At 39.6% G+C, this 21,402-nt stretch overlaps 5 protein-coding genes across 6 annotated transcripts; 4 read left to right on the forward strand and 1 right to left on the reverse strand.

Annotated features, from left to right (window-relative positions):
- Nucleotides 1-3,385, reverse strand: LOC109996268 (ankyrin repeat and SOCS box protein 12). 2 transcript variants are annotated; one of them, XM_020650316.3, is made up of 3 exons: nt 3,248-3,385; nt 1,369-2,139; nt 1-316 (listed from the first exon to the last, which is right to left on the reverse strand). In XM_020650316.3, the coding sequence occupies exons 2-3, from the start codon at nt 2,129-2,131 to the stop codon at nt 165-167; spliced, it is 915 nt and encodes a 304-aa protein (XP_020505972.1). In that variant the 5' UTR covers nt 2,132-2,139; nt 3,248-3,385; the 3' UTR covers nt 1-164. The 2 variants fall into 2 exon arrangements, with proteins under 2 accessions (XP_020505972.1, XP_020505973.1); XM_020650317.3 differs by having other exon boundaries at nt 1,369-2,136; nt 3,248-3,376.
- Nucleotides 3,386-10,082: 6,697 nt separating this feature from the next.
- LOC136177312 (polycystin-1-like) lies at nt 10,083-11,872 on the forward strand. Its single transcript, XM_065949981.1, has 3 exons — nt 10,083-10,230; nt 10,377-10,579; nt 10,706-11,872. Exons 1-3 carry the CDS (start codon nt 10,083-10,085, stop codon nt 11,477-11,479), a joined length of 1,125 nt encoding a protein of 374 aa, XP_065806053.1. The 3' UTR covers nt 11,480-11,872.
- Nucleotides 11,873-12,226: 354 nt separating this feature from the next.
- On the forward strand, nt 12,227-17,031 carry LOC136177313 (polycystin-1-like). Its single transcript, XM_065949982.1, has 3 exons — nt 12,227-12,333; nt 12,532-12,650; nt 12,842-17,031. Exons 1-3 carry the CDS (start codon nt 12,227-12,229, stop codon nt 16,516-16,518), a joined length of 3,903 nt encoding a protein of 1,300 aa, XP_065806054.1. The 3' UTR covers nt 16,519-17,031.
- A 536-nt stretch (nt 17,032-17,567) lies between these two features.
- Nucleotides 17,568-19,123, forward strand: LOC136177314 (polycystin-1-like). Its single transcript, XM_065949983.1, has 6 exons — nt 17,568-17,588; nt 17,684-17,966; nt 18,072-18,174; nt 18,278-18,406; nt 18,554-18,704; nt 18,867-19,123. The coding sequence occupies exons 1-6, from the start codon at nt 17,568-17,570 to the stop codon at nt 19,041-19,043; spliced, it is 864 nt and encodes a 287-aa protein (XP_065806055.1). The 3' UTR covers nt 19,044-19,123.
- Nucleotides 19,124-19,929: 806 nt separating this feature from the next.
- On the forward strand, nt 19,930-21,008 carry LOC136177315 (polycystin-1-like). Its single transcript, XM_065949984.1, has 2 exons — nt 19,930-20,035; nt 20,143-21,008. The coding sequence occupies exons 1-2, from the start codon at nt 19,930-19,932 to the stop codon at nt 20,877-20,879; spliced, it is 843 nt and encodes a 280-aa protein (XP_065806056.1). The 3' UTR covers nt 20,880-21,008.
- The last annotated feature ends 394 nt before the right edge of the window (nt 21,009-21,402 follow it).

The following is a 21,402-nucleotide window of genomic DNA, read 5'->3' on the forward strand; positions in this document are numbered from 1 at the left end:
TCACTCTTCCACATATTTAATGTTTTCAATTAAGAATCAGTCTTAACAGAACAGACAGATGTTACAAAATACATTGAAAAAGAAAAACGTAGCCCATATTCTATACCGGAAAAACAAAGCCCAAAATAAAATGATTTTACATAATGTGCCACCAGCTTCATCACCTAAAGAACAATGACTGGGACTGGCTTATGTTGCAGGAAGTTAATGAGACTTGTTGGCATATCCAGCTGGTCGATACAATGGACCTTATTGATATCTTTGAGGTATCTTCGGACAGCAAGTCGGCACTGGGAAGTCAAGGCCTTTGGATTTCCTGGAGACACAGCAGACAATGGGAGCATAATTAACACGTCAAATTTAAAAAGGTTGACTCTTTGTTTCAGCAATCTGAACGTGATTTGTGCAAAACTACAGGCAAAAATTGTGTATGCCTAAAGTTCCCCTTTTCAACACATCCAAATATCAGACTGCTTTTTTTCTTTTTAATGGCTTCATTTACTGGTAACCACAGGATAACATCTGCAAAAGAGTATGCACAACTTAAATGTATATCTATTGCTTTAAAGTAACTATTCCATTGGAGGATGTTCCTTTAAAACCCTCAACAACCAATGAGGTGCAGCAGGAACCCGTCTATCACCGTGACGTTTTAGCAGGCACTTTTCTTAAGCTTACAGCTTCTAAAGAAATCTTTTCAATTTTAGTGAATCATTGAGCACATTGGAAAGTTCAAAGAGAAGATAGTGCTTTTCTAGGGTTACCAAATGACCCCTTTAACTCCACAAAGCTCTGAGATTTTAGTGACTAGTTTTCATAATTTGAGTAGTATCTGCATCAATCAACTCAAAGATGCAGTCATCTCATTATACAATATTTATCTCTTCCTTAAGGTTGATAAAAAGCAGATTTTGATATTTTTTGCTGTTATGGAAAGGCCGAAAAAATACACAATGAAAGTACAGGCGGCCTACATATTATCAGATCAAACCTGGAACATGATGAGCAACTTTTCCTTTTTTCTTTATATTAATTCAGAAACAGATTTTCTACTGATCTGTCGGTTTAAAAAAAAAAAAAAAAGTAAATTTACTGTCAGAGTGACAGAATATTTGGCTTCTGAAAGATAAGTCCAATATGTGGTTCTCTGGTCTAAGTGTGTGCTCTTTTCCATTTCTCTTGAATGGTCTCAGGACCTTCTGCTCGTCTCTTTCTAAATTGTCTCTGTGCAGTTCGTGTTTGCAACAGGAAAGGAGTTGTGCTTGCTTTATACTTCAAATTGTTTGACTGTTTAATGTAATATAACATACTTATACTGCTCCTACTACTATACGGTAAGTACTAATATCCTGTTATATTATCATTTACCCCTCTCCTGCAGAAGCAGCTCCACAGCCTCATTCTGCTTGGTGGACTTCTCGATAATCAGTGTGGGAAGGTAGACATTAGCTCCGAAGTCAATTAAAAGCTGTATATACTCCACGCCACATCCATGCCTGAGGCACATCTCGAGCACGGTTTTGGGCTGCTTGATAGAACTCAGAAGCTTTGCGTCAGTGCAGTTGTAATCTGGGTCCGCCCCGTAGAGAAGCAGGAGTTTGAAGCACTCCATGTGTCCATAAACGGCAGCCAAGTACAGCGGTCCACTGGATACTCTCGCACCGGAGGTCCAGAGCAAGACTTTGGAGCGGGAGTTCACCTCAGCACCGTGTTTAAGCAGTTCCTTCAAGATATCCACGTTCCCCTCGCGAGCAGCAGTAAGCACAGGGGAGCAGTTGTTGGATGAGTTTCCGTTGGGGTTGGCACCAGCTCCGAGGAGCGCTAATACACAATCCAGGTATTTCCCACGCACGGCTGCGAAGAGCGGCGTCTGAGCCTTCACATCTACACAGTCAACCAGGGCCCCATGGGCAAGCAGAACCTGTAGACAGCTAAGGTGGCCTTTGGACACAGCAGCATGCAGAGGTGTGCCTGAGATTCCCCAGCCACCTCTGCAGTTAATAACTTTCTTGTAGATTTCCTGGCAAAGCATTTCCTCAAGAAGTCTGTCATTGTTTTGTAACACTGCTTTTCTAAGCTGGGATATTTCACAGTTGTTTTCTTCTTCTGCATGGGTCCTTAAGCAGATCATAGAATCTGCTGGGGGAAAAAAACAACAACAACAACACAAAATTAATTTATTTAACCACATTTTTGTAGCACACTAAGTAAAATGTATGAAACGTGGTCTATTTCGACAGATGCTTTTAATTTCCCTCCCCACAGATTTATTTAAAACGGCACAGAAAACAATTCAACCTTTAAATAAGTAAAAAAGAGAAACGAGAATTTTTTATTTCTTTATTTATGGCTTATTTATTATATAAACGATGTAACAATGAATGTTACAAGTTCCATACTGTAACATCCGTCGTTACCTTTAGATGTAATGTTGCATTCACGTCGTGTTAGTTAAATACGATTAGTTAATGTTAACATACTAATTAATTCAGGTATTACACATCAACCTTTTGCTGAAATATAACTTTGAACAGTAACATTTCACTGATCTTCTTCGTGACATCAACGCTTTTGTGTGCTGTTGTTGCAACATTCCGACTTTCCGAACTAAAATCACGTGAACACACTGAAGTCGGAAGAACGACTCGGAAACCTGGACCACCCGAGCAGCACCTGAACGCAGCATCGGACACGATAAATGTCCACTATGTGAGCCTGCACCAAACTCCCTCCAGAATCCATCACACTCTGTGTCGGCTCGTACGCTAATATACTCAACCAGTCGTCTAAGAGTCTTCTCACATGTTTTATAAGGACGTTTAGAGAACCCTGCACACAAATAAAACCTCATGTGATTCCGTTCAATACCCTGAAGGCTACATCTGCTAACACGGTGTCATTCTGCTATTTTAAAGAATAGTATAATATATATATAGCCTGTAACTTTACCTTGGTGTAAAGCAGCTGCATGAATTCACGCAGGCTATAAAAGAACAGGTTAAAAAAAATACTATCCTGGATTTAAAGGCCATTTACTTACGGTCAACATTCAACATACAGAAACGGAAACGCAAGTCATATTAGTAATACTCGATCCCCTTACAGGATAAACTAGCGAACAATAAGCGAAGACAAACAACCTGTCGGTACAAAGCTGGACAATAAACGCGTTTGAAAGTCGAGATGAGTTACTGAAACATCAAGACGCTGTTTTGGTTTTTATCCCTCTCGGTTTAGATTGGCCTACCTCAGATATGTCGCCATCAGCTGATTTCTTCAGCTTCATATTCTTCTTCATGTTTTGGATTTCCGGCAGTCTAGAGACCTTACGGCACATTGCTGCCTCTCACAGGCCAATCTGCTTCTTCTTCTTCTTTTAGATATCCCGGTAGCTAAGACGCAGCTACGCGTATTGCTGCCCTCTACAGATAGACAGAAACTAAACCATTCTCCAAAAACATCACTTATAAAGTCCTGTGGAATGGGCAAAATGAACAATTGCTTATGCAGTCAAGTTCTCGTATTGGCCATGCAACCTGAAAAACAAGATTTCTTATATTATGTAAATGCTGGTTTAACCCACAGTGCCCCAGTCTCAGTCTAGTTACAGTATCTTCATCTCGCTGGTTTCCAGAAGACTTCTTCAACACAGGTTGTAGATTCAAATAATGTCTTCCTCTTTTTTTCCTTCTCCCAAGTTTCTTGCCACTTCCTCTCAAGACCTTCTTCGATTTTACTTCTACCTTCAGTTTTCAAAATGTTACATTAAAATCTATATTAACTCATTCTAGAGATGATTTCCTGTCTGCAACTTTATTTCCCATGACCCCATTTCCCCAGAATCCAGACTAATCGAACTTCACAGTTCAGTTTTCCAACTCTAAACACGGTGGTTAAAATGTTCAGGATGTTGATCACCTTCCTCTTAAGGGACATCAGGGCTGCAGCTGAGTCTGAACATATCACTTTTATCATTACTTCAATTCCGTCGTGAACACAGATATTAAATCATTAACTCAATGAAACATGTTTATATCTTATTGTGTCACCTCTCTCTGGGTCTGTAGAGCCAGCAGTACATATCTTTATGACTTCATTGACTATTTATTTATCAACTCAGAAACTTACATCACTTTCCTCATCTTGAACAGTGGATAAAAGAGCAAAACTATATATCAGATTCTAACATTATCCAAGAAGGAACAGGAGCCCAAATACATGTGCATTGCAATTAAGTCCATTTCCATGTCTCTTTAGAGAAACACAAAACTAGAGAATTGTGACCACTGCCATTTAGGTTTGACTTATTATAACCAAACATAAGGTCATCAAACACTGACCTTATCAATGCTTGATAAATTGTGTTGGATTGGATAATTGTTCCTCTCTATGCACCCCATTCACCACCCCATAGACCTCTCACAGGCCAGTCTTGGTAGCACTTCTTTCCTTCTTTCCTTCCTTCGATAGTTTAGCTTTGTTCCAAACTACTGCGCTCTTCCTCTACACCTCCACAGTATCTTCTCCAACACTCTTTTTTTTCAGACTTAAACACTTTCCATGCCTGGGTCTTTTAACCTTTTATACTCTATTGCACTTCTCTCTCTAAGTTATTGCCTTAGTGATCTGTAAGCACAATATCTTCCTCTTACTGCTTTGTCACAATCCGTGTTTCACCATGGTGCACTTATTCTCATTTTGCATTTTTTCTTAATCAGTATGCATTCATATGCACTGCTGATAATCATCTGAACTAACTGTTATTCCACTTAATGTTCCTTTCCCCATTTAACTCCTCAATAGCTTTCAGAGAACAGTTCCCAATCTGCCTTTCTTTGCTTAAAGGTCATATATTATGCAAAACACACTTTAGCCTTTGTTTCTAACGATATGTGTCCATCTACAAACCCCCAAGTATGAGATAAATCCATCCTCCTGCAACACAGAAAACATGTGCTCAAACAGGCACTTTGGAGAATTCAGTATTAAACAGCCTTTACAGCTGTCAGCTGTAGTCATTCAATTATTCTTTATAACGCCAATTCATGATGAATGTTATCTCGAGACGCTTTACAAAAAGCAGGTGAATACCTTATTCATTGTTATGTAACAAAAGGAAAACTAGATAAAGGAGATGGGATAAGATGCAGGAAGGATTTCTCTTTTGTATTCCTCACATTCCTGTTGTCCACACTTCCTCACCACTGAGGTGGAGGTCGGAGCAGGCCGTGCATGAATGAGGACGGCAGTGGTTGTGGGGGCGACACAGTCCAGGGACGTCAGGAGGTAGTCGTGCCCTATTCTCTGCCAGGACAAGGCCTCCTGGGCTTCTAACACACTGACACCAGCAACAAACAGAAGTGTGTAAGGGGGGCCATAGCAGCAAGCTGTCCCCACCAACAATCCAGAGGAACCCTACAAGACCTGCGAGCTCAGGAGCTCCCAGGATAATATTTGGTTACAATTCTATAATGTTGGATGGTAATCAACAAACTTGTCGAACCATTTAAAAAGCTATCATGAATTAACAAATCCAAACTTTTCCAAGAATGTAAAGCAACTCAAAATGGTATGTTCACCAAAAATTGATTGTTTAAAATCCTGGGCCTCTGGGATCAGCCAGTCAACTGGCCTTATACTATATCTACATACTTAGAGTATAGAGTATGTAGAGTAGGACACGATTTATAACTGGAAAACTTCTGCCTTTGTTAGAGGAAAAGTCTTAAAAAGAGAGATTTGTATCCATAGCACTGGACAGACAATTCTCTATTGCTTGCCTTATCACTGCCCTCAGCTCTATCTGTTCTCTCTCCAGGCAACCAGGATGGCATCCTTTCTTTTAAAAGTAGGTCTGTTTAGTTTGCAAGTGCGTCACAGAGTCTTTGTCTCGGGAATTGTGCACAGAAAACAGGCTGAGGGCACAATGCAGGAAAAGAGACTTTAATGATTTGAAATGTGTTTCTACTGGGAAAGGCTTTGACAACCAAACAAACAAATTGATACCTCTTATTTTGTTAAACATGAAAACAAATATTGTTTAACCAAAAATGCTGACTGCAATGTCTCTCAGGTCTCTGAAACGTGTTCTCTTCAGGACCTAGGCTGCCTGAGTGATTTGACAGTTTCTATTCAGTGCCAGGGGTTTTAAAACATGGTAATGAGCAGCGCTGGCCTCCTCTGTCTACTCTACTTCTATAGCCGTTGCTGAGAGACAAAGTATAAGTCACCGAGGCGCTCAGAGAGAGTGGGGAAGAGGCCTTTAACACAACGACACTACCATAACTCATTGTGTGTCTGCAGGATGAGGGGAGGAAGAGTCAGCTAAGGAAATGAGAGTGTGTGGGAAAGACACAGAGTTGGGATTAAGATAAGGAAGAGGGGCTAAAAGGAATACAAAACCTGCTCAAGTCTTCAGGAAATGAGAGTAAAAAAAGATGAAAGGATTCCACATTTTTTAATGAACTGATGGGTGAGTGCCGAGCTCAAGAATGCCCATGTGGTAGTAGATTATTATTTTGATTTCAAGAGGATTTGATGTGCTCTACAAGATGACATGCACACTTAAATCACAAACGCAAAGATTGTGGATTCTAAGTGTGGTTTTGATCGCAGCAGTTGGAGGTAAGAACTTTAATTTTTGAGTTTAAAAGAAAACACGATTTCTAGTTTAGAGAATGTTTTTGTTTTGCAGCCTGAAATGTGAATGGTAAGTGTTTAAGAAAAGCAACCCTGGCTGCTTTGTTTGGATATGTCAACTTGTCTTCTATGGTTTTATAAGTCATCATTCTGCCTTGGAAAATGATGCACTGATTATTGAGCAAGTGAATTCATGTTAAAGCTAACTATTGTGCGGTTCACCCTGTCATTAGGACGTTATTTATAATTGGAATCAGTCATAAGGTTGTGGCTGCATTTATATATTTCATATTATCTTCAATTTTTGAAACTGCTTTTTCTTTTTAACATAGAGGTTGCAAATGTAAGTAATGATTATGTTGTTGTGTAATAAACATACAATAACTCAGTAGCTTTCAATTAACATTTAGCTTAGAGGTAAATATGAGACTCGACTCTTTCATGCATAGTGGTCACTGCAGTGGACAGCTGTTACAGCTGTTTAATACTGACATGGGTTTTTATGGAATGTTTTCACATCTGCAACTTTATTGGACCTTTATTATCCCGTACACTGCCAGAGTACCAAAAACACAATTTAAAATCAAAAACGACAAATGGAAGGTCAGAAATACCATGCAGCACAGGACAATCTTGCTAATCTTTCTCTTCAAGAAGATGATTTTTTTGTAACATCAAGTCAAATCAAAAAAGACATGAAATTGCTTTAGGTTTCTAGAAAATTGTGGTTGATCAACTGTCTACTGAATTGGACAGGCCTTGGTACCCTATAGGCAAAATTTGAGCTGATGCCCCATATTGCAACTAATTCACCACCAATCACAATATTCATACACTTAAGAAAACTGGCATCCAGCTTTATGTTTTACAGCTTTTCTTCATGTAAACCTGATATTTAGTGTCACTCACTTCTGATAACTCGTCTGCCCTCCTCCCCACAAAGAGCAGGCAATGAGCAGCGGTGTTGTGATTCATATTTACATTCTGTGCTTGAGCAGGGATCAGGAAAATATAGCCTTTTTAAATAGGTGATGTAGTTAAGCTTTATTAGCACAACAATTATATTAGATAAAATAACATTAAGTAACAGTAAAACATGTTTCCTTCTTTTTCTTCTTATCTTCAACTTTTCGTCCTCACTCATTTCGGAGACCAGGGCGCCCCCTATGGATGGCAGGTGCCCCTAACATTTCCCTATACTGCCTATGCCATGGGCCCTGGAATTGGATGTTAATCATTGTTGGCTTTATTTCAGTTATGATGAATATTATTATAGAGACTTTGCTGTTCTTGATAATATTTGTTGTGGAGAAACTAGTTTTCAGTAAAACAATTGACTTATATTCTTAAAGGGAATATCACAGTTTTATTGATCAAAACAATATATTTTTTAAATGAATGAAATTGAAAATTGAAATTCTTCTGCATGGTGTCCACTCTAGTGGACACTTCTGTAACTTGTTCAACATAATGATTTAAAAAAACAAAAAACATTAACGTCACTTTGCATGCCCTAAGAATTGGAAAGCAACATTTAAAAAAAAAAAAGAAGCTCAGTTAATTATGAATAAAAGTGTTCAAATGAGAGGCGTATAATTGTAAACCCTCAGATTTTTATTTAAATTTGATGTTGAAAAAAAGATAATCACAATTGTTAAAAACTCCTTTACATTAAATTCATAGTTTTTTACCTTCTGAAACCTTCTGTTCTTTGTGCTTCATTCAGCATATACTCTATAGCTATCAGGACTCAGCAGCCACTGAGGTCATGTTTCAGAGTTTCTGTTAATTTTCTTGAGCAAACAGGGGCTTGAGTTGATCTGCTGTGTATGAGCTTCTCTGATGTGTTTAAAGTCCAACGGCAGGAAAATCAAACACACATACTCTATAAAAACACAATTTAATGTAAAGTAATATGTTAAGCAGAAATTGTTCTTTTTTGAGAAACAAATGTTATTTTAATGTGTCTTTTGCTTTGCAGTGGAGATTCCTTGTCCAAAAGGTGGGCGGATCCACCTGGGCAGCCAGAGATGCTATTGGCTTTCTGAGACGTCATCTTCATGGTCTGGAGGACAGGACTCATGCAAAGGCTCCGAAGGAGGAGATCTGGCATCAACTTCCAGCCTGGAGCTGCAAACCTTTATATTTTACTCCTTTCCAATGTGAGTGTTACATGCAGTAGACTCTTTTCACATGTCTATAACTAATATAATAATGTATGCTTACTTTTGTGTTGGTTTAGGAAAACCACTTCATGGATCTGGATAAAGGGATCAGAGGGAGTACAGTCTGATCAGGCTGCAGGTGTGGAGCCAATAAGTCCTGCATGGGGGTCCAGAGACAGTGTGACTCCGATGTTGTGTACTCAAATGTCCTTAGGGACACAAGGAAGATGGAGGAAAGCTAATTGTACTGCACCATATCTCTTCCTCTGTGAAAAACAAGTAACTGGTAGGACCCATATTTTTCACAAGATCAACAGAGATACTTATCAACATCTAACACTCTTCACACGTTGACAATGTTTAACACCTAAACGAAACCTGTGACATGTTTGTTAGTTAATGCTTTTCTTACTTCATTTTTAAATTTGTCTTAAAAGTACTATGATGTGACATGTGACAATCTCTCCTTATGCAGAGCCTTTACTATCAGCGGACAGTTATCTAATTGGATTGGTTTTCATGTCCGGCGTCTATGCACAGACCCAGATACACCCACTAACTTCTGCCCCTGACATCAGCCAACTGAAAGTAGAGGTTAGTAAGGTGTTAACTTTAAACACTGGCTCAATTCAAAGTGGTTGCGGAGGTAAGCCTCTCTTGAGGTTTAATGGTAGTCGATCAAAAGTAATGGCTAAATGGATGTAACAAATTAGAAAATGAATTGGATGACAGATTAAGTTGTAGGATAGAGGGGAATAGCAAAGAGGTTACTTGTTAAAGTTAACAAAACTAAACTAATAACTGAACTAAAATAAACTGAACTGAAACTGAACGTAAATACACAAAAAAAAAACATGCACATTTATATCTGTTTCAAAGGAACATGTGTAAACATTCAAGGTGTTGATGCTGAAGGGAAACTTGAGTGTATCCTACAACTCTATAATAAAACAGCAAAATTGTTTGAGTGTATGAAAGATAAGTTAAAGTATGAAAATGCATACATTTATTTATTTTAGGGAAGTGGGCTTTGACACAGAAGTGTATTATGAATTCACTAACAATACAGTTTACACAATATCATATGTGTAAGACCGGAGTGTTCTAAGCCACATCATGTGTGATGTTGAATTAGAACTATTCATTACCTTGAGAATCATGTTATGGTATTGTCTTTTAAACCTAGGTCATAATCTGTAAGTCTCAAGTTAATTTAGTGAGACAGACTTGATCGTATGTATGTTGCCTAATTTTGTCAGCTTTGCCCAACACCCACAGATGCAGCTGTTCCCTGGGATGTGGTTCAGTCATGCTGGTCAGCTAGTATCAGTGGAGCTGGTGGTTCAGCCCAGTACAAAGTCCTCTCTAGCCCGTGTCCAGATCCTCAGACCCTACTGCAATCCTAACCAACATTTAGTACCTCCAGGTACAGAGCAATTGTTAGAACTGTTGTCCCAAAGCTCCAGTATGTCAAGTGCTGTAGATAACAAGTTCTTTTGTGATCCTTAGGTTGTAGTTCCCTCCTTAATCCATTCAGCTGCTGTTCAGCAGTACCTCTGTGTAACACCACAGGGGGCTGCAGCAGGGGTCAGTACTGGTGCCATCTGCTGGAGGCCTGTGTGTGCACCACTTGTCCCTGCAGCCCCTATGACTCTGCAGCAGAGAGCCGGGGCTTTGTTCTACCTCCTAGGTATGCTGCATTACCACCCTTCTATCACCTGGTGGCAGACCTGCCTCTGACAATAAACCCTAGCCCCGATCTCAGCGTATTAAGTGTGAGTTACATGTTATTGGCTTTTCTTGCTGCTATTATGGTCCCTTTATGATTGAATGCAAAAAACATAGTTTTAAAAATAGTTTCCTGACGCTATTTCCTGTTTTGTTTGTGTCCTCTGTAACAGATGCTTCTTTCAAATCGAGAAATCCTGGTGTACCCGGATGACATTGTGGCTATACAACACACTCGCGACTTTGGAACATTTTTACACTGCCTGAACAGTGATGCTTCTCTAAAATCCCCATGGCGCCAGAGTTACATGTCTCTCAGGGGGACAGAGTGGGGAGGCTGGTGGGAGGGGGCACTCACTTCTCTGCCCAAAGAGGGACAGTGGGTTGATGGGGTTGTGTGTGATCTGAGGATGCTTTACGAAGACAATCTTCCTAGAGGTACAGAGGACGATAACTTAGGCTCCTCCTTTAAAGAAACAACCACAGCTCCAGTAGTTTGGGCCTGGGAAAATGGTCCTACTCCAAGTACTACATTTGGATTGAACATTGTTCATCCTGTGCCAGATAAAGATAACCAGATTCATGTCCAAATCAATGTCCCTACACTGATTGTTGTAAAGGTCCTGTCTGGGGAAAATGCCATGTGCTCATGGTCGGCCCCAATTCAGCAGACAGGAATCCCCTTTCTTCCATATTGCCCTGAAGAGGTGACTCAGTTTTTGCCTGACTGTAAGAGGCAGTCCCATGATGCCTGGTTCTCGTCTGTGATCCTGGTAATTCCAACAGAGGGAGTTCAAATGCTGAACATCAGTGTGGTCAATGCAGTTAGCTCTCAGAATCTGAGTGTCGAGGTTTGTGGCTATACGGCAGTGACAGGACTCAGTGTTGAGCCACACAGATGCAGGAGGATGCTTGTAGGCATTCCACAGGTGAGAATTCAAAAATAAATTCACAACATACAAATCCCCCCTTATTTGACTATCACTTGGTTATTAGTGGGATCACCAAGAAACTCTAACAGCGTCTGGCCAGAACCTTTGTCAAGAGTTAAATCTCTTTAAAAGCATTAGATTATTACCCAACGTCATGATCCCAAAGTTATTCAAATAAATGTTTGGGATATTCTCCCAAAAAACCCAATAACCATAAGGCTTAATTTAATGAAAACAAAACCTCATTCTACCCTTTCACATTCTGTCAAAGGAAGTTGGACATACAAACTAAACTACAGTGTATATTATCTTTATAATAAATGTTTATATTTTCTAACATTGATATGTTTGTAATCCCCCCCCCCTCCCCCGACACACACATTGTAGTCCTTTATGGCCAGAGTGAAGAGTGGCTCCTCTGTCATATTCACATGGGTGATTGACAATCTGGATAACTATGCTCATGAAGGAAAATCTTACAGTATCGTGTTTAAGAAACCTGCTGAGTATAAGTTAAAGGTAAGATATTGTATTTCCCTTTATAATGTTGAATTTGCTTCGTTACTTCTTTTTAATAGTTTTTTTTTTTTTAATTGAGGTTCATTAAAACTAACTGATGTATTGTTAGATAATATATTAAGTTATTTGTTCCGATCCCCATTTACATAAACAATTGTAACTTATCTCTGCTAGGTCACAGCTTCCAACCCTGTAAGCGCCCAAAGCCAGCTGATCCTCTTGACTGCTGATGAAGTTGCCCCAATGGCTAAGCCAGAGTTCTTGTTTGTCAGAGAGGTTGTAGCTGTGGATGCTACAAGTCTCTTCTGCCTCAGGGTCAAAGCTGACATGTCCCTGCCAGTCACTTTTAGGTAAGGGTTTTTATAATTCACAGATGACCCAAAGATAAACTCAAATAACATCATTGTGATGGCATACTGTGTACCCTTGATATCACAAGAACCTGTCCCTTAAAAAATACTTCTCTGTAATACTTTTACTATTAAAAATTCCAATTCTTCTTCTTCTTATTATTATTATTAAATTCCAATTCTGTGTTTGTCATGTAGATGGGATTTTGGGGATGGGAGTAGCAAAGTGACTCATACCCAGTCAGCTCCATGTATGACCACACAAGAGAAGGAAGTGTATGTTCAGGACTCAGTTAACCATTCTTATTCTTTCAAAGGTAAGCACACATTAACTGTCATTGCTGGGACTTGAATGTTTTTATAGTAACAACTAGGACTGTAAATTATTTATATATGTATTATTTTTTTAAATAAAAAATAAATAATAATTGAAATTTAGAAAATGTAATTTAACTGTTCTGTACTTGATATTCAAAGTTTAATTTTCTGTCCTGTTTCTTTTATGAAGATGACTTCACACTTCATGTAAAAGTCTTCAACCAATACAACACTGTTGATGCATTCACGAAGATAAGCGTCCAGCCTAAACTACATCACCTCGATATTTCCTCTACCCCTGCTGTGCCCCTAGTAAAACAGACCCTCCTTTTGGAAGCTTTCCCAGAACCATTCACCCATGCTGTCCTTTATACATGGGACTTTGGGGATGGCTCTGAAGCGTTCCTTGGTACCAACCGTAAAGTAAGCCACACTTTTGCATCTGCTGGAGTTTATAACATCACAGTGTGTGCTAACAACACTGTTACAGTTCTGACCAACTCGCTCAAGGTGGAAGTCATGGAAAACATCTCTGGATTGACAGTCAGCAACAATGGACCCAGTGAACTGAGCTCTCCTACATATTTCAGAGCTACAGTGGCCACTGGTACAAGTCTCATGTGGAAATTTGACTTTGGGGATGGGACCCTGCAGGGAAACATTAGAGATGGTTCAATCGCCCACATCTATAAATCACCAGGGCATTATACAGTAATTGCAACTGTCTCAAACTCTGTCAGTCAAGCTCATCAGTCAATCAGTGTAGAGGTCTATAAGTTAGCTGTTAGTGGAGTTCTTCCAACAGACTGTGTCATGAGTGGAAAAGAGATACAGCTTAGTGCTCTAGTAAATGGGAACATATCAATTCTAATTTTCCATTGGTTGCTTGGTGATGGATCACCTCTGGCTGTAGTGAAGGGACAGTCAACAGCCCTGCACAGATTTCAAAGCCCAGGATCTTTTAATATAGATTTGACTGTGTTTAGTTCATTTACATCTGTGTCATTTAATACAAGTATATGTGTGGAATTGGGAATAATTAACATGACAGTGCAGTCATCATGCAAAGTAGTGGCAGTAGCAGAAGAGGTATGCTTCCAAGTGTCAGTATCCCCTGATCAGATGGAAGGTTACCTTTTTAGGTGGTTAAGAAGTCCATCTAATTTCAGTGCAATGACAAAGAACTCTGAACAATGTTTGATCTTTGTGTACGAAGGAGTTGAAGAGATATCAGTAACAGCAAGTAACAGAGTCAGTAACAAAACCGCCAAAACTAGTGTCACCATTCAAAACCCTGTTAGGAACCTGTCAGTGGCCCATGACAGTCAAATAGATGCAATGACAGTCAATAAATCAGCATTTTTTTGGGTTGTCAGCTGCACTGGAAGCAATGTGTCAGTGCTGTGGGACTTTGGAGATGGCTCTAAGGTGGAGCAGGGGCAAAATGTGTCACATGTATTTACCTCGAAAGGTCAATTCACTGTCACTGCCACGGCATTTAATGCTGTCAGCCGCCATTCTGTAACCCTAAAAGTCAATGTTTTACTTCCTGTATCAGACCTATTACTTAACACAGACCAGCCATATGCTGCAGTGGGAGAAGAAACTTTAATTTCAGCATTTAGCAGTGCCAACAGTAGTACAAACTACTACTGGACAGTTGATGATGTCACCTCAACCAAACAAGGTACTTATCAGTTTCAGTTTACTTTCAGGAAACCTGGAGTCTATCAAGTTAGAGTTATAGCACAGAACTTGGTAAGTAGAAGAGAGGCAACTATTTTGATTGAGGTCTTTGAAAGAATAGAGGGTCTTCAGATAAAATGTCAGAGCCTATCAAACATGAAATATGTACCTACAGAAGAGGAGCTTCTGTTTAATTCTTCAGTCACCAAGGGCTCTAATGTGACTTATCACTGGCTTGCAAGTGGAGTGAATAGACAAATTGCTGCTAGTGGCAATTGGTTTCAAATGATTACTGAAACTCCTGGACAGATCTTAGTTCAGCTAAGAGCTTCTAACATGTTGGGTGAGGTCACCAGCATTGTTTCTTTAGAGGCAGTACAGCGTATAACTGTAGCAAATATCTCAAAACAATCAAACATTTTTGCATTAGGTAAATTGGTGAATATGTCTGTATCCGTGGTTTCTGGGTCTCACCTACAGTACTTTTGGTATGTGAAATCTGATATATTACCCCTTAGGACATGTGTCCCATTTCTACTCCACACTTTTGCAAGTTTGGGTCACTGTCTTGTCAAAGTTTCAGTTCAGAATGCGCTTGGCTACAGAAATGTCACCTTAGAGTTTACAATTCAGGAGGAGGTCCAAGAGGTGGACTTTGAAATTGAAGGACAGAAACTTCCATTCTATATACCTACGGGTGTTGCTGTCAAACTGCATGGGCTTAACCAAGGGGGTAGTGATCTGAACTGGATCTGGAATGTTTACAGTAAAAAAATGCCTTTTAGTGCTGCTAACCAGACCTTTATCAACACTTTTCTACATGCAGGCATCTATCAGGTGTCTTTGAATGTCTCAAATGGGATAAATTGGCAGAAAGTTTCACACATTGTTAAAGTCCTTGATGCAATCACAGGGCTTATGCTGAACACTTCCAAGTCTTCTGTCTGCACAGAAGAACAAGTAACATTTACTCCAGCAATCTCTAGAGGAAGCAATGTAAGCTTTGCTATAGCAATTATAAATAAAGACTGGAGTCATAGTCTGGAAATGGTTGAAGGGCAGTTCACCACATCAAGCCTTCCAGCAGGAACAAATCTACTGAAGGTGAAAGCTTGGAACCAGGTCAGTTGTTCTGAGATGTCTGCCAGCATTCTGGTCACTGAGCAGATTCAAGGTTTACGACTTGTGAATTGTTGTTCTGCTGATTTAGAGGCTTTCAAAGAAATCCAGTTTAAGGCGGAAGTTCAAAGTGGACCTCCAGTCAACTATACCTGGGTATTTTATTTTATGGGGTCTGAACCCACATGGCTCATAGGCCAAGAAGTGATCTTTACTCCACAAGATAGTGGTTCATTGTCTTTTAGTGTGTTTGCCACTAGTGGAGTCTGCTCCAAGACACTAAATTATACTCTTACAGTTCATTTGCCTCTTAAGCATGTTAACATTGTCTGTGATTCAGAAAGAATATTTGTTGGACATTCTGTCAAGTTTTCTGCAACAGTAAATGGAGGGAGCAACCTCAGTTACCTCTGGAACTTTGGAGACTCCTCTGAAACAATGCAAACAGATGATAGCACACTTCAGCATACATATTATATTCCTGGGAAGTACAGCATTGTGGTCAAAGTTCTCAATAGTGTTGGCCATGTGTCCACAAAGCTACACATGGAAGTGGAGGAGCTCCAGTGTACCAGCCCACAAGTTTCCTTTGTCCAGAACCAGTCTACCATCTTCAGGTCTAGACTGAATATCTTCGAAGTAAGGGTGGACAACAACTGCTCAGTTTACAAAACCACGTACCTATGGGAGATATTCAGAGAGTCAGATTGTACCAATGGCAATTTAGAATTATATGGAAATAAAGTTGTTCTTAAAAGCAAGGTAGATAGAACTTCACCTTTTATTTTAGTCCCCAAGCTTAGTCTTGACGTTGGACAGTATTGCCTTCTATTCAAAGTTTCACTCCAGGAAACTCCTCTTGTTGTCCAACAAAGAACCACTGTTAAAGTGGCCCATGCCCCGCTAGTAGCTGTAATCAAGGGAGGCTCACACAGACTGTGGCCCAGCACCAGTGATCTTGTCCTGGACGGTTCTGGCACCAAAGACCCTGATGAAGAGCCTGGAGTGGAGGATACACTACAGTATAACTGGACAATGATGACATTGGTAAAGGCCTCATGATGTTGAAAACCTTGTGTAATGACTGAAGGTGATATTTAATGCTATTATTGTGTTTTGGAAAGGTCAGCAGTAGAAATTGTATGATGATATTTAAAAACAGTGGACATTGTAACATTCATTATTTGATATCCTACTTAAGATTACTGTAGGTGTAACTGGCAGATGTTTGTTTTTTCCAGAATCACAGCAAGTACCATCTTGTAGAGCAGCCTTTAACCAGGAGTAACAGCAGTAAAATTACTATATTCAGCACTCAGCTTCAACAAGGCACAATCTATGCTTTTACCCTGACTGTACACAAGACAGGAAGACAACATGGCCGGGTCAACCAGACAGTCAGTACTTTCTTTAATTTCACTCTATTCTGACACAAATTGTCTACTTTTGCATGGTTTGTCACATAACATATTTTCTCTCTGTCATTTTTTGTAATTTCAGTTTAGCTGATAAAAAATTGCATTTTCACATGGAACATTAATTGCAAATTTGTGTTTTTGGTAATTGTGAAATAACTTTTAATAGTCATAGCAACACATTTAGTTGAACAAACTATGTTTAAACATTTACATTAAAAATACTCTTCTTCTTATCTTTAGGTGACTGTGTGCGGTTCTACATTGCTTCCAGTGATTGTGGAATGTGTTTCATGCTCTGTCCTGTTTTCACCTCACACTATAAGTTACAACATTCCCATCATTCTCTCAGGAAAATGTGAACAGTGTGATGGCGATGCAAAGGTAAATATTCTGATACTATCTTTCAGCCATTTTGATGAAATTAACAATGATCAATTTGAATTGTTCTTTTTATGGTTGTCTTATTAACAACTGTCCATGTCACTGTCCATGGACAATAAAAACAACAACCTTTATTCCAAAGGATGGCAACATTTAAATAAGAGATTTTTATGGGGTGAAAAATTAAAGTGGTAAATACAGAAGCCACTGAAGTTTAGATACAGTTTCAATAGAGAATGATTATGTGCAAATAAATGTTTATCTTCTTAGATAATTATTATGCAACTTGGCAGTCCATCTTTATATCTAATCATGGCGATACTTAATAAGAAAGTTAGTTTAGCAACACAATTCTTTGCTCCTATCTGTGCAGATATACACAACTAAACACTGAAAATTGCATTTTTCATCAATTTGTCTTTTCACAGTACAAGTGGAGTGCTAAGGACCAGACTGGCATGAACCTTGACCTTAATGAGGTATCCACCTCGACAGGGAGTCAGTCTGCTAACTTGGTGATAAGGTCAGGTGTTCTGCAGCCAAGGCAGAGTTATACCTTCAGTCTCAATGTATCCCAGTCTGGCAGAGTTCAGTGGGGCAGTGCCAGCATCACAATACTACCCAACAATCCCCCTCATGGAGGCCTGTGTGATCTTAGTCCACAATCAGATATCCGTCTGCTGGATACATTGGTAACCTATAACTGCTCAGGTAATACTGTGGTTTCATTGACAGTTTTGACAAATCCAAGTGGCAGTCCAATAAATTATCTTTCAACAATGTTCTGTTGAGCCAACACGTGTTCCCTTTTGGCAGGATGGCAAGATGAAGAAAGCGAGGCCTCGCAGCTTATCTATACATTCCAGGTGGCACCATGTGAGTCCACTGGCCCAGCCTGCCCCCTGCTTACTCTGTACAGGTGAATATATATCTCCGCTTACAGTAGAAAGGATCTGAGGAAAAGGAATATTCCTTACTTGAATGTTTTCAAAATAATTTTTATGTATAATTTCCGCCCCTAGGGGTACTCGTTCAACATATGGCACCCTGGTTCCAATGGGAATTCCTTCACCAGTTAAAAGCAGACCAGTAATTATAGTGACAGTGCAGGTGGAAGACTTTCTTGGGGCAAAGGTCATAGCTCTGAACAGGTTCGTAACCAGAACATGATCAGTTCAGAACAAAAAAAAACAAAAAAAACTGCCACTATTTTATCATTTAGGTAGTTACATGTGATGTAAACTGTCTTTGTCATGTTTTGGTGAACCTTCACTTAATTCAATTACTCCTTTCCATAGAGTGTTGAGTGTTGAAAATCCTGCAGGAGACAAGGTTGCCAGTCAGTGGCTCACAAACAAGAGACGGACAGAGCTTTGGGCTTTAGTCCAGCATGGCAACCCACAAGAGATCATCCCTTATTCTATTGCCCTCACCAGCCAGCTCAATCAGGTATGGTGTCAGAATCTTCTCTTCTTATCCAGCTCATGGAATGACATTTGATTGATAGTAATTACCTTGCTGTTATCAGAATAACTGATAACTATGACCGTATTGTGTGTGATATTCTTAAAGGTTTATATTTTGTTCAAATATGAACTAACCTGTCCACAGATGGAGTCTGGACAGACTGCCAGGGAGCTCAAAGTCAGGAGAGAGATACGGGAAAATGTGACCCAAGCCCTGGCCTCTCTGCCTGTTTCATCCTTGATGGACGTTGATCAGATCAGCTCAGCATTGTCACTGTCCACTGTATGTAATCCCCTACCACTTAATATTCTCAGCTACTGAAAGTGCTTTAGAGGAGACATCTGCTAGATGTTAAATGAAAAGAACATAATTTTAGTCTGTTGAGAACCTTTGCTCTCAGTCTAAATATCCTTGTGAGAAACTGTACTAGATGAAATAAAAGCAAAAACTTTGGATTGGAATATTGTAGGTCATTTTTGCTATATGCCCAAGTTGATTTCCACAGTTTGACTCTATCTAACACAGGACCACAAACTAAAAGGTCAGGAAAGCCATTTTACACCAAAGCTTTACCTTAAACTTCTCAACAATTGCTTTATTTTGAGTACTTTATTCTCACAAAAGTACGAGTTTGTTCTCGTAAATGTATGACTTAAATCATGAAAAAAAAATCCCCTTAAAGGCGGGGTTGGTAATTTTCCAAAAACTAGCATGATTTTGAAAGTAGCAATCCCTCAATGCTCCGTCAACACCCACCCCCTCCCCTCTGCTCTCTCAAAAACCTCGCCCCTCACTTACCATGAACGTTGCTCCAGAAGCTGACCTCAGCTCATCATTTGCATTGTGTAGAAACTACGTCAGCGAGACAGGGAGGCATGATTGGTTCATCAGATTGGCACCTCCTGTCTGACATTGGTCAAAGTTTTTACAAGTTTTTTCTTCGTTCCTTTTTCAGAGCACATGAGTTATTAATTTCTGTCAGGACCTAAAGACAATTTCAACTGAAATCTTAAAAAATGTATCTGTAGAAAATTACCAACCCTGCCTTTTATCTTGAAAATGTACGACTTTGATCTCAAAATTAGAGATTTCTTTCCTTTAACATGGCCCTAATACTCCGTCATATAGATGAACAATCTGTGAAGCTTTAATTCTATAAAATAAAGACCAGACTATTCTATGTTTTCTCAAGGCTGTTCCTGGTGAAATGGCGTGTCGTAGCTGCCAGGAGAAGGTTCTCGAGGCAGTGCAAAAGATGATCCATGTGATGCAGGAGCAGATGAGTCCTGGGGCTTTGTCAGCTGAAACAGGAAGTAACATCATTAACATCATAGGTGCTTGTCAGCCACAATCCCCTGCATGGAACCAACTGATTGTGATCAGAATAGTTGACAGTGTTTTCTGTTTTCTGTGTTTCAAGGTAATACGCTGGCTGCTGTGTCTTTCAGTTCTCATCAAAACTACTCAAGCACACTGCAGCCAGCTTCTACAATCTTCCTGTCAGCGCTGGGTCATGCTGGTGCCCTAATGCACTCTCTGATGCTTGCACGTGTGCCCGGTGAGGCACCTCTTTCACTCTCCAGCTCATATGTAAACACAGTGGGTTTCCATGGAGACCCCTCTGACCTCCTGTGCACTCCCCAATCCAGACAAAACAAACATCTTGTTGACCATCTCGATTGGTCATCAAGTGACAAATCGAAGGGTTCTTATTGTCACTTTCATATCCCTACCTCCTTTACTACTCACCTGAAGAACCAGGAGTCTGAAGTGGTGCAGCTTCTCTTTGGTATGGATGTAGATACAGAATCCAACTCTTTTTTGACTGCAGCAGACCCTCCAATTTCCACTACTCTGGTTGCAATGGAGCTAACCACACCTCAGGGCCAACCAATACCCATCCAGGATCTGGACCCTGATCAGGCCATATGGGTCACCCTGCCAAACAAGTTCCCTTTGGGACAGAACGATCTGGGTGGAGATGGCGGCATAAGTGAATCTGGGAATGGGACATGTCTTACTGTAACATTACCAACTGAAGGAAAGTTGAACTTTACAGTCAACGCTGTGGACGGTCTGGATGAAAACGTAGGTTTATATATATCCTTCAACTTCAGCCATGATTCAGGTATAGTAAATCCTCTGGACTTTTTTTAATCTAGACTTTGCACTTAGTTCTGCTAATGACCTTTTGCTCTACACTTTCATGTCTTCTTCTGATACAAAGCCAGTTTGCATTTCTTTAGAGCCCTTGTATGTCTGTAATTGGTCTGTATGTGATTATATAATCTTTAAAATATCTCCAATTTAAAGATCTAAGGATTGCTTTTGTGGAAAACAGAGATAACATTTAATGCAATCAATATAAACCTCAAAACTATATTTTTTGCACCTGGTCACTTTAAGCTGCACTTACTAAAATGTTTCTACTAAAATCGGATCAAATTACCTAACGCTAAAGGCTATCCATGTTGAAATAGATAATAAGTAGGTAGATAATAAGGCACCTATTTCAATAAAAAAAGGGTTTAATGCTGCTCCAAATTAGAATATTCTTAAGCTAATTTTTTACATTATTTAAAAACATTAAACCAGTAATATATTTGTTGGCAGTACAATTTGTGAACACAGTATGATGTCACAGTCGATGTTTAAAGGTATAACTTTTCCAAACAGTTTT

Source organism: Labrus bergylta, chromosome 21, assembly GCF_963930695.1.
Source record: "Labrus bergylta chromosome 21, fLabBer1.1, whole genome shotgun sequence".
Taxonomy (NCBI): domain Eukaryota; kingdom Metazoa; phylum Chordata; class Actinopteri; order Labriformes; family Labridae; genus Labrus; species Labrus bergylta.

Excerpts from the sequence above, each read along its gene's own strand:
- LOC136177315 (XM_065949984.1), top strand. The coding sequence starts at position 19,930 with ATGGCGTGTCGTAGCTGCCAGGAGAAGGTTCTCGAGGCAGTGCAAAAG. Across the intron at positions 20,036-20,142 it reads TTTGTCAGCTGAAACAGGAA|GTAATACGCTGGCTGCTGTG; the intron begins GTAACATCATTA and ends CTGTGTTTCAAG.
- LOC136177312 (XM_065949981.1), top strand. The coding sequence starts at position 10,083 with ATGCAGCTGTTCCCTGGGATGTGGTTCAGTCATGCTGGTCAGCTAGTA. Across the intron at positions 10,231-10,376 it reads CCAACATTTAGTACCTCCAG|GGGGCTGCAGCAGGGGTCAG; the intron begins GTACAGAGCAAT and ends GTAACACCACAG. Across the intron at positions 10,580-10,705 it reads CCGATCTCAGCGTATTAAGT|ATGCTTCTTTCAAATCGAGA; the intron begins GTGAGTTACATG and ends CCTCTGTAACAG.
- LOC136177313 (XM_065949982.1), top strand. The coding sequence starts at position 12,227 with ATGGCTAAGCCAGAGTTCTTGTTTGTCAGAGAGGTTGTAGCTGTGGAT. Across the intron at positions 12,334-12,531 it reads TCCCTGCCAGTCACTTTTAG|ATGGGATTTTGGGGATGGGA; the intron begins GTAAGGGTTTTT and ends TTTGTCATGTAG. Across the intron at positions 12,651-12,841 it reads CCATTCTTATTCTTTCAAAG|ATGACTTCACACTTCATGTA; the intron begins GTAAGCACACAT and ends TCTTTTATGAAG.
- LOC109996268 (XM_020650316.3), bottom strand. The coding sequence starts at position 2,131 with ATGATCTGCTTAAGGACCCATGCAGAAGAAGAAAACAACTGTGAAATA. Across the intron at positions 317-1,368 it reads GCTGCTTCTGCAGGAGAGGG|GAAATCCAAAGGCCTTGACT; the intron begins GTAAATGATAAT and ends CTGTGTCTCCAG.
- LOC136177314 (XM_065949983.1), top strand. The coding sequence starts at position 17,568 with ATGGCGATACTTAATAAGAAA. Across the intron at positions 18,407-18,553 it reads AAGGTCATAGCTCTGAACAG|AGTGTTGAGTGTTGAAAATC; the intron begins GTTCGTAACCAG and ends TCCTTTCCATAG. Across the intron at positions 18,705-18,866 it reads TCACCAGCCAGCTCAATCAG|ATGGAGTCTGGACAGACTGC; the intron begins GTATGGTGTCAG and ends ACCTGTCCACAG.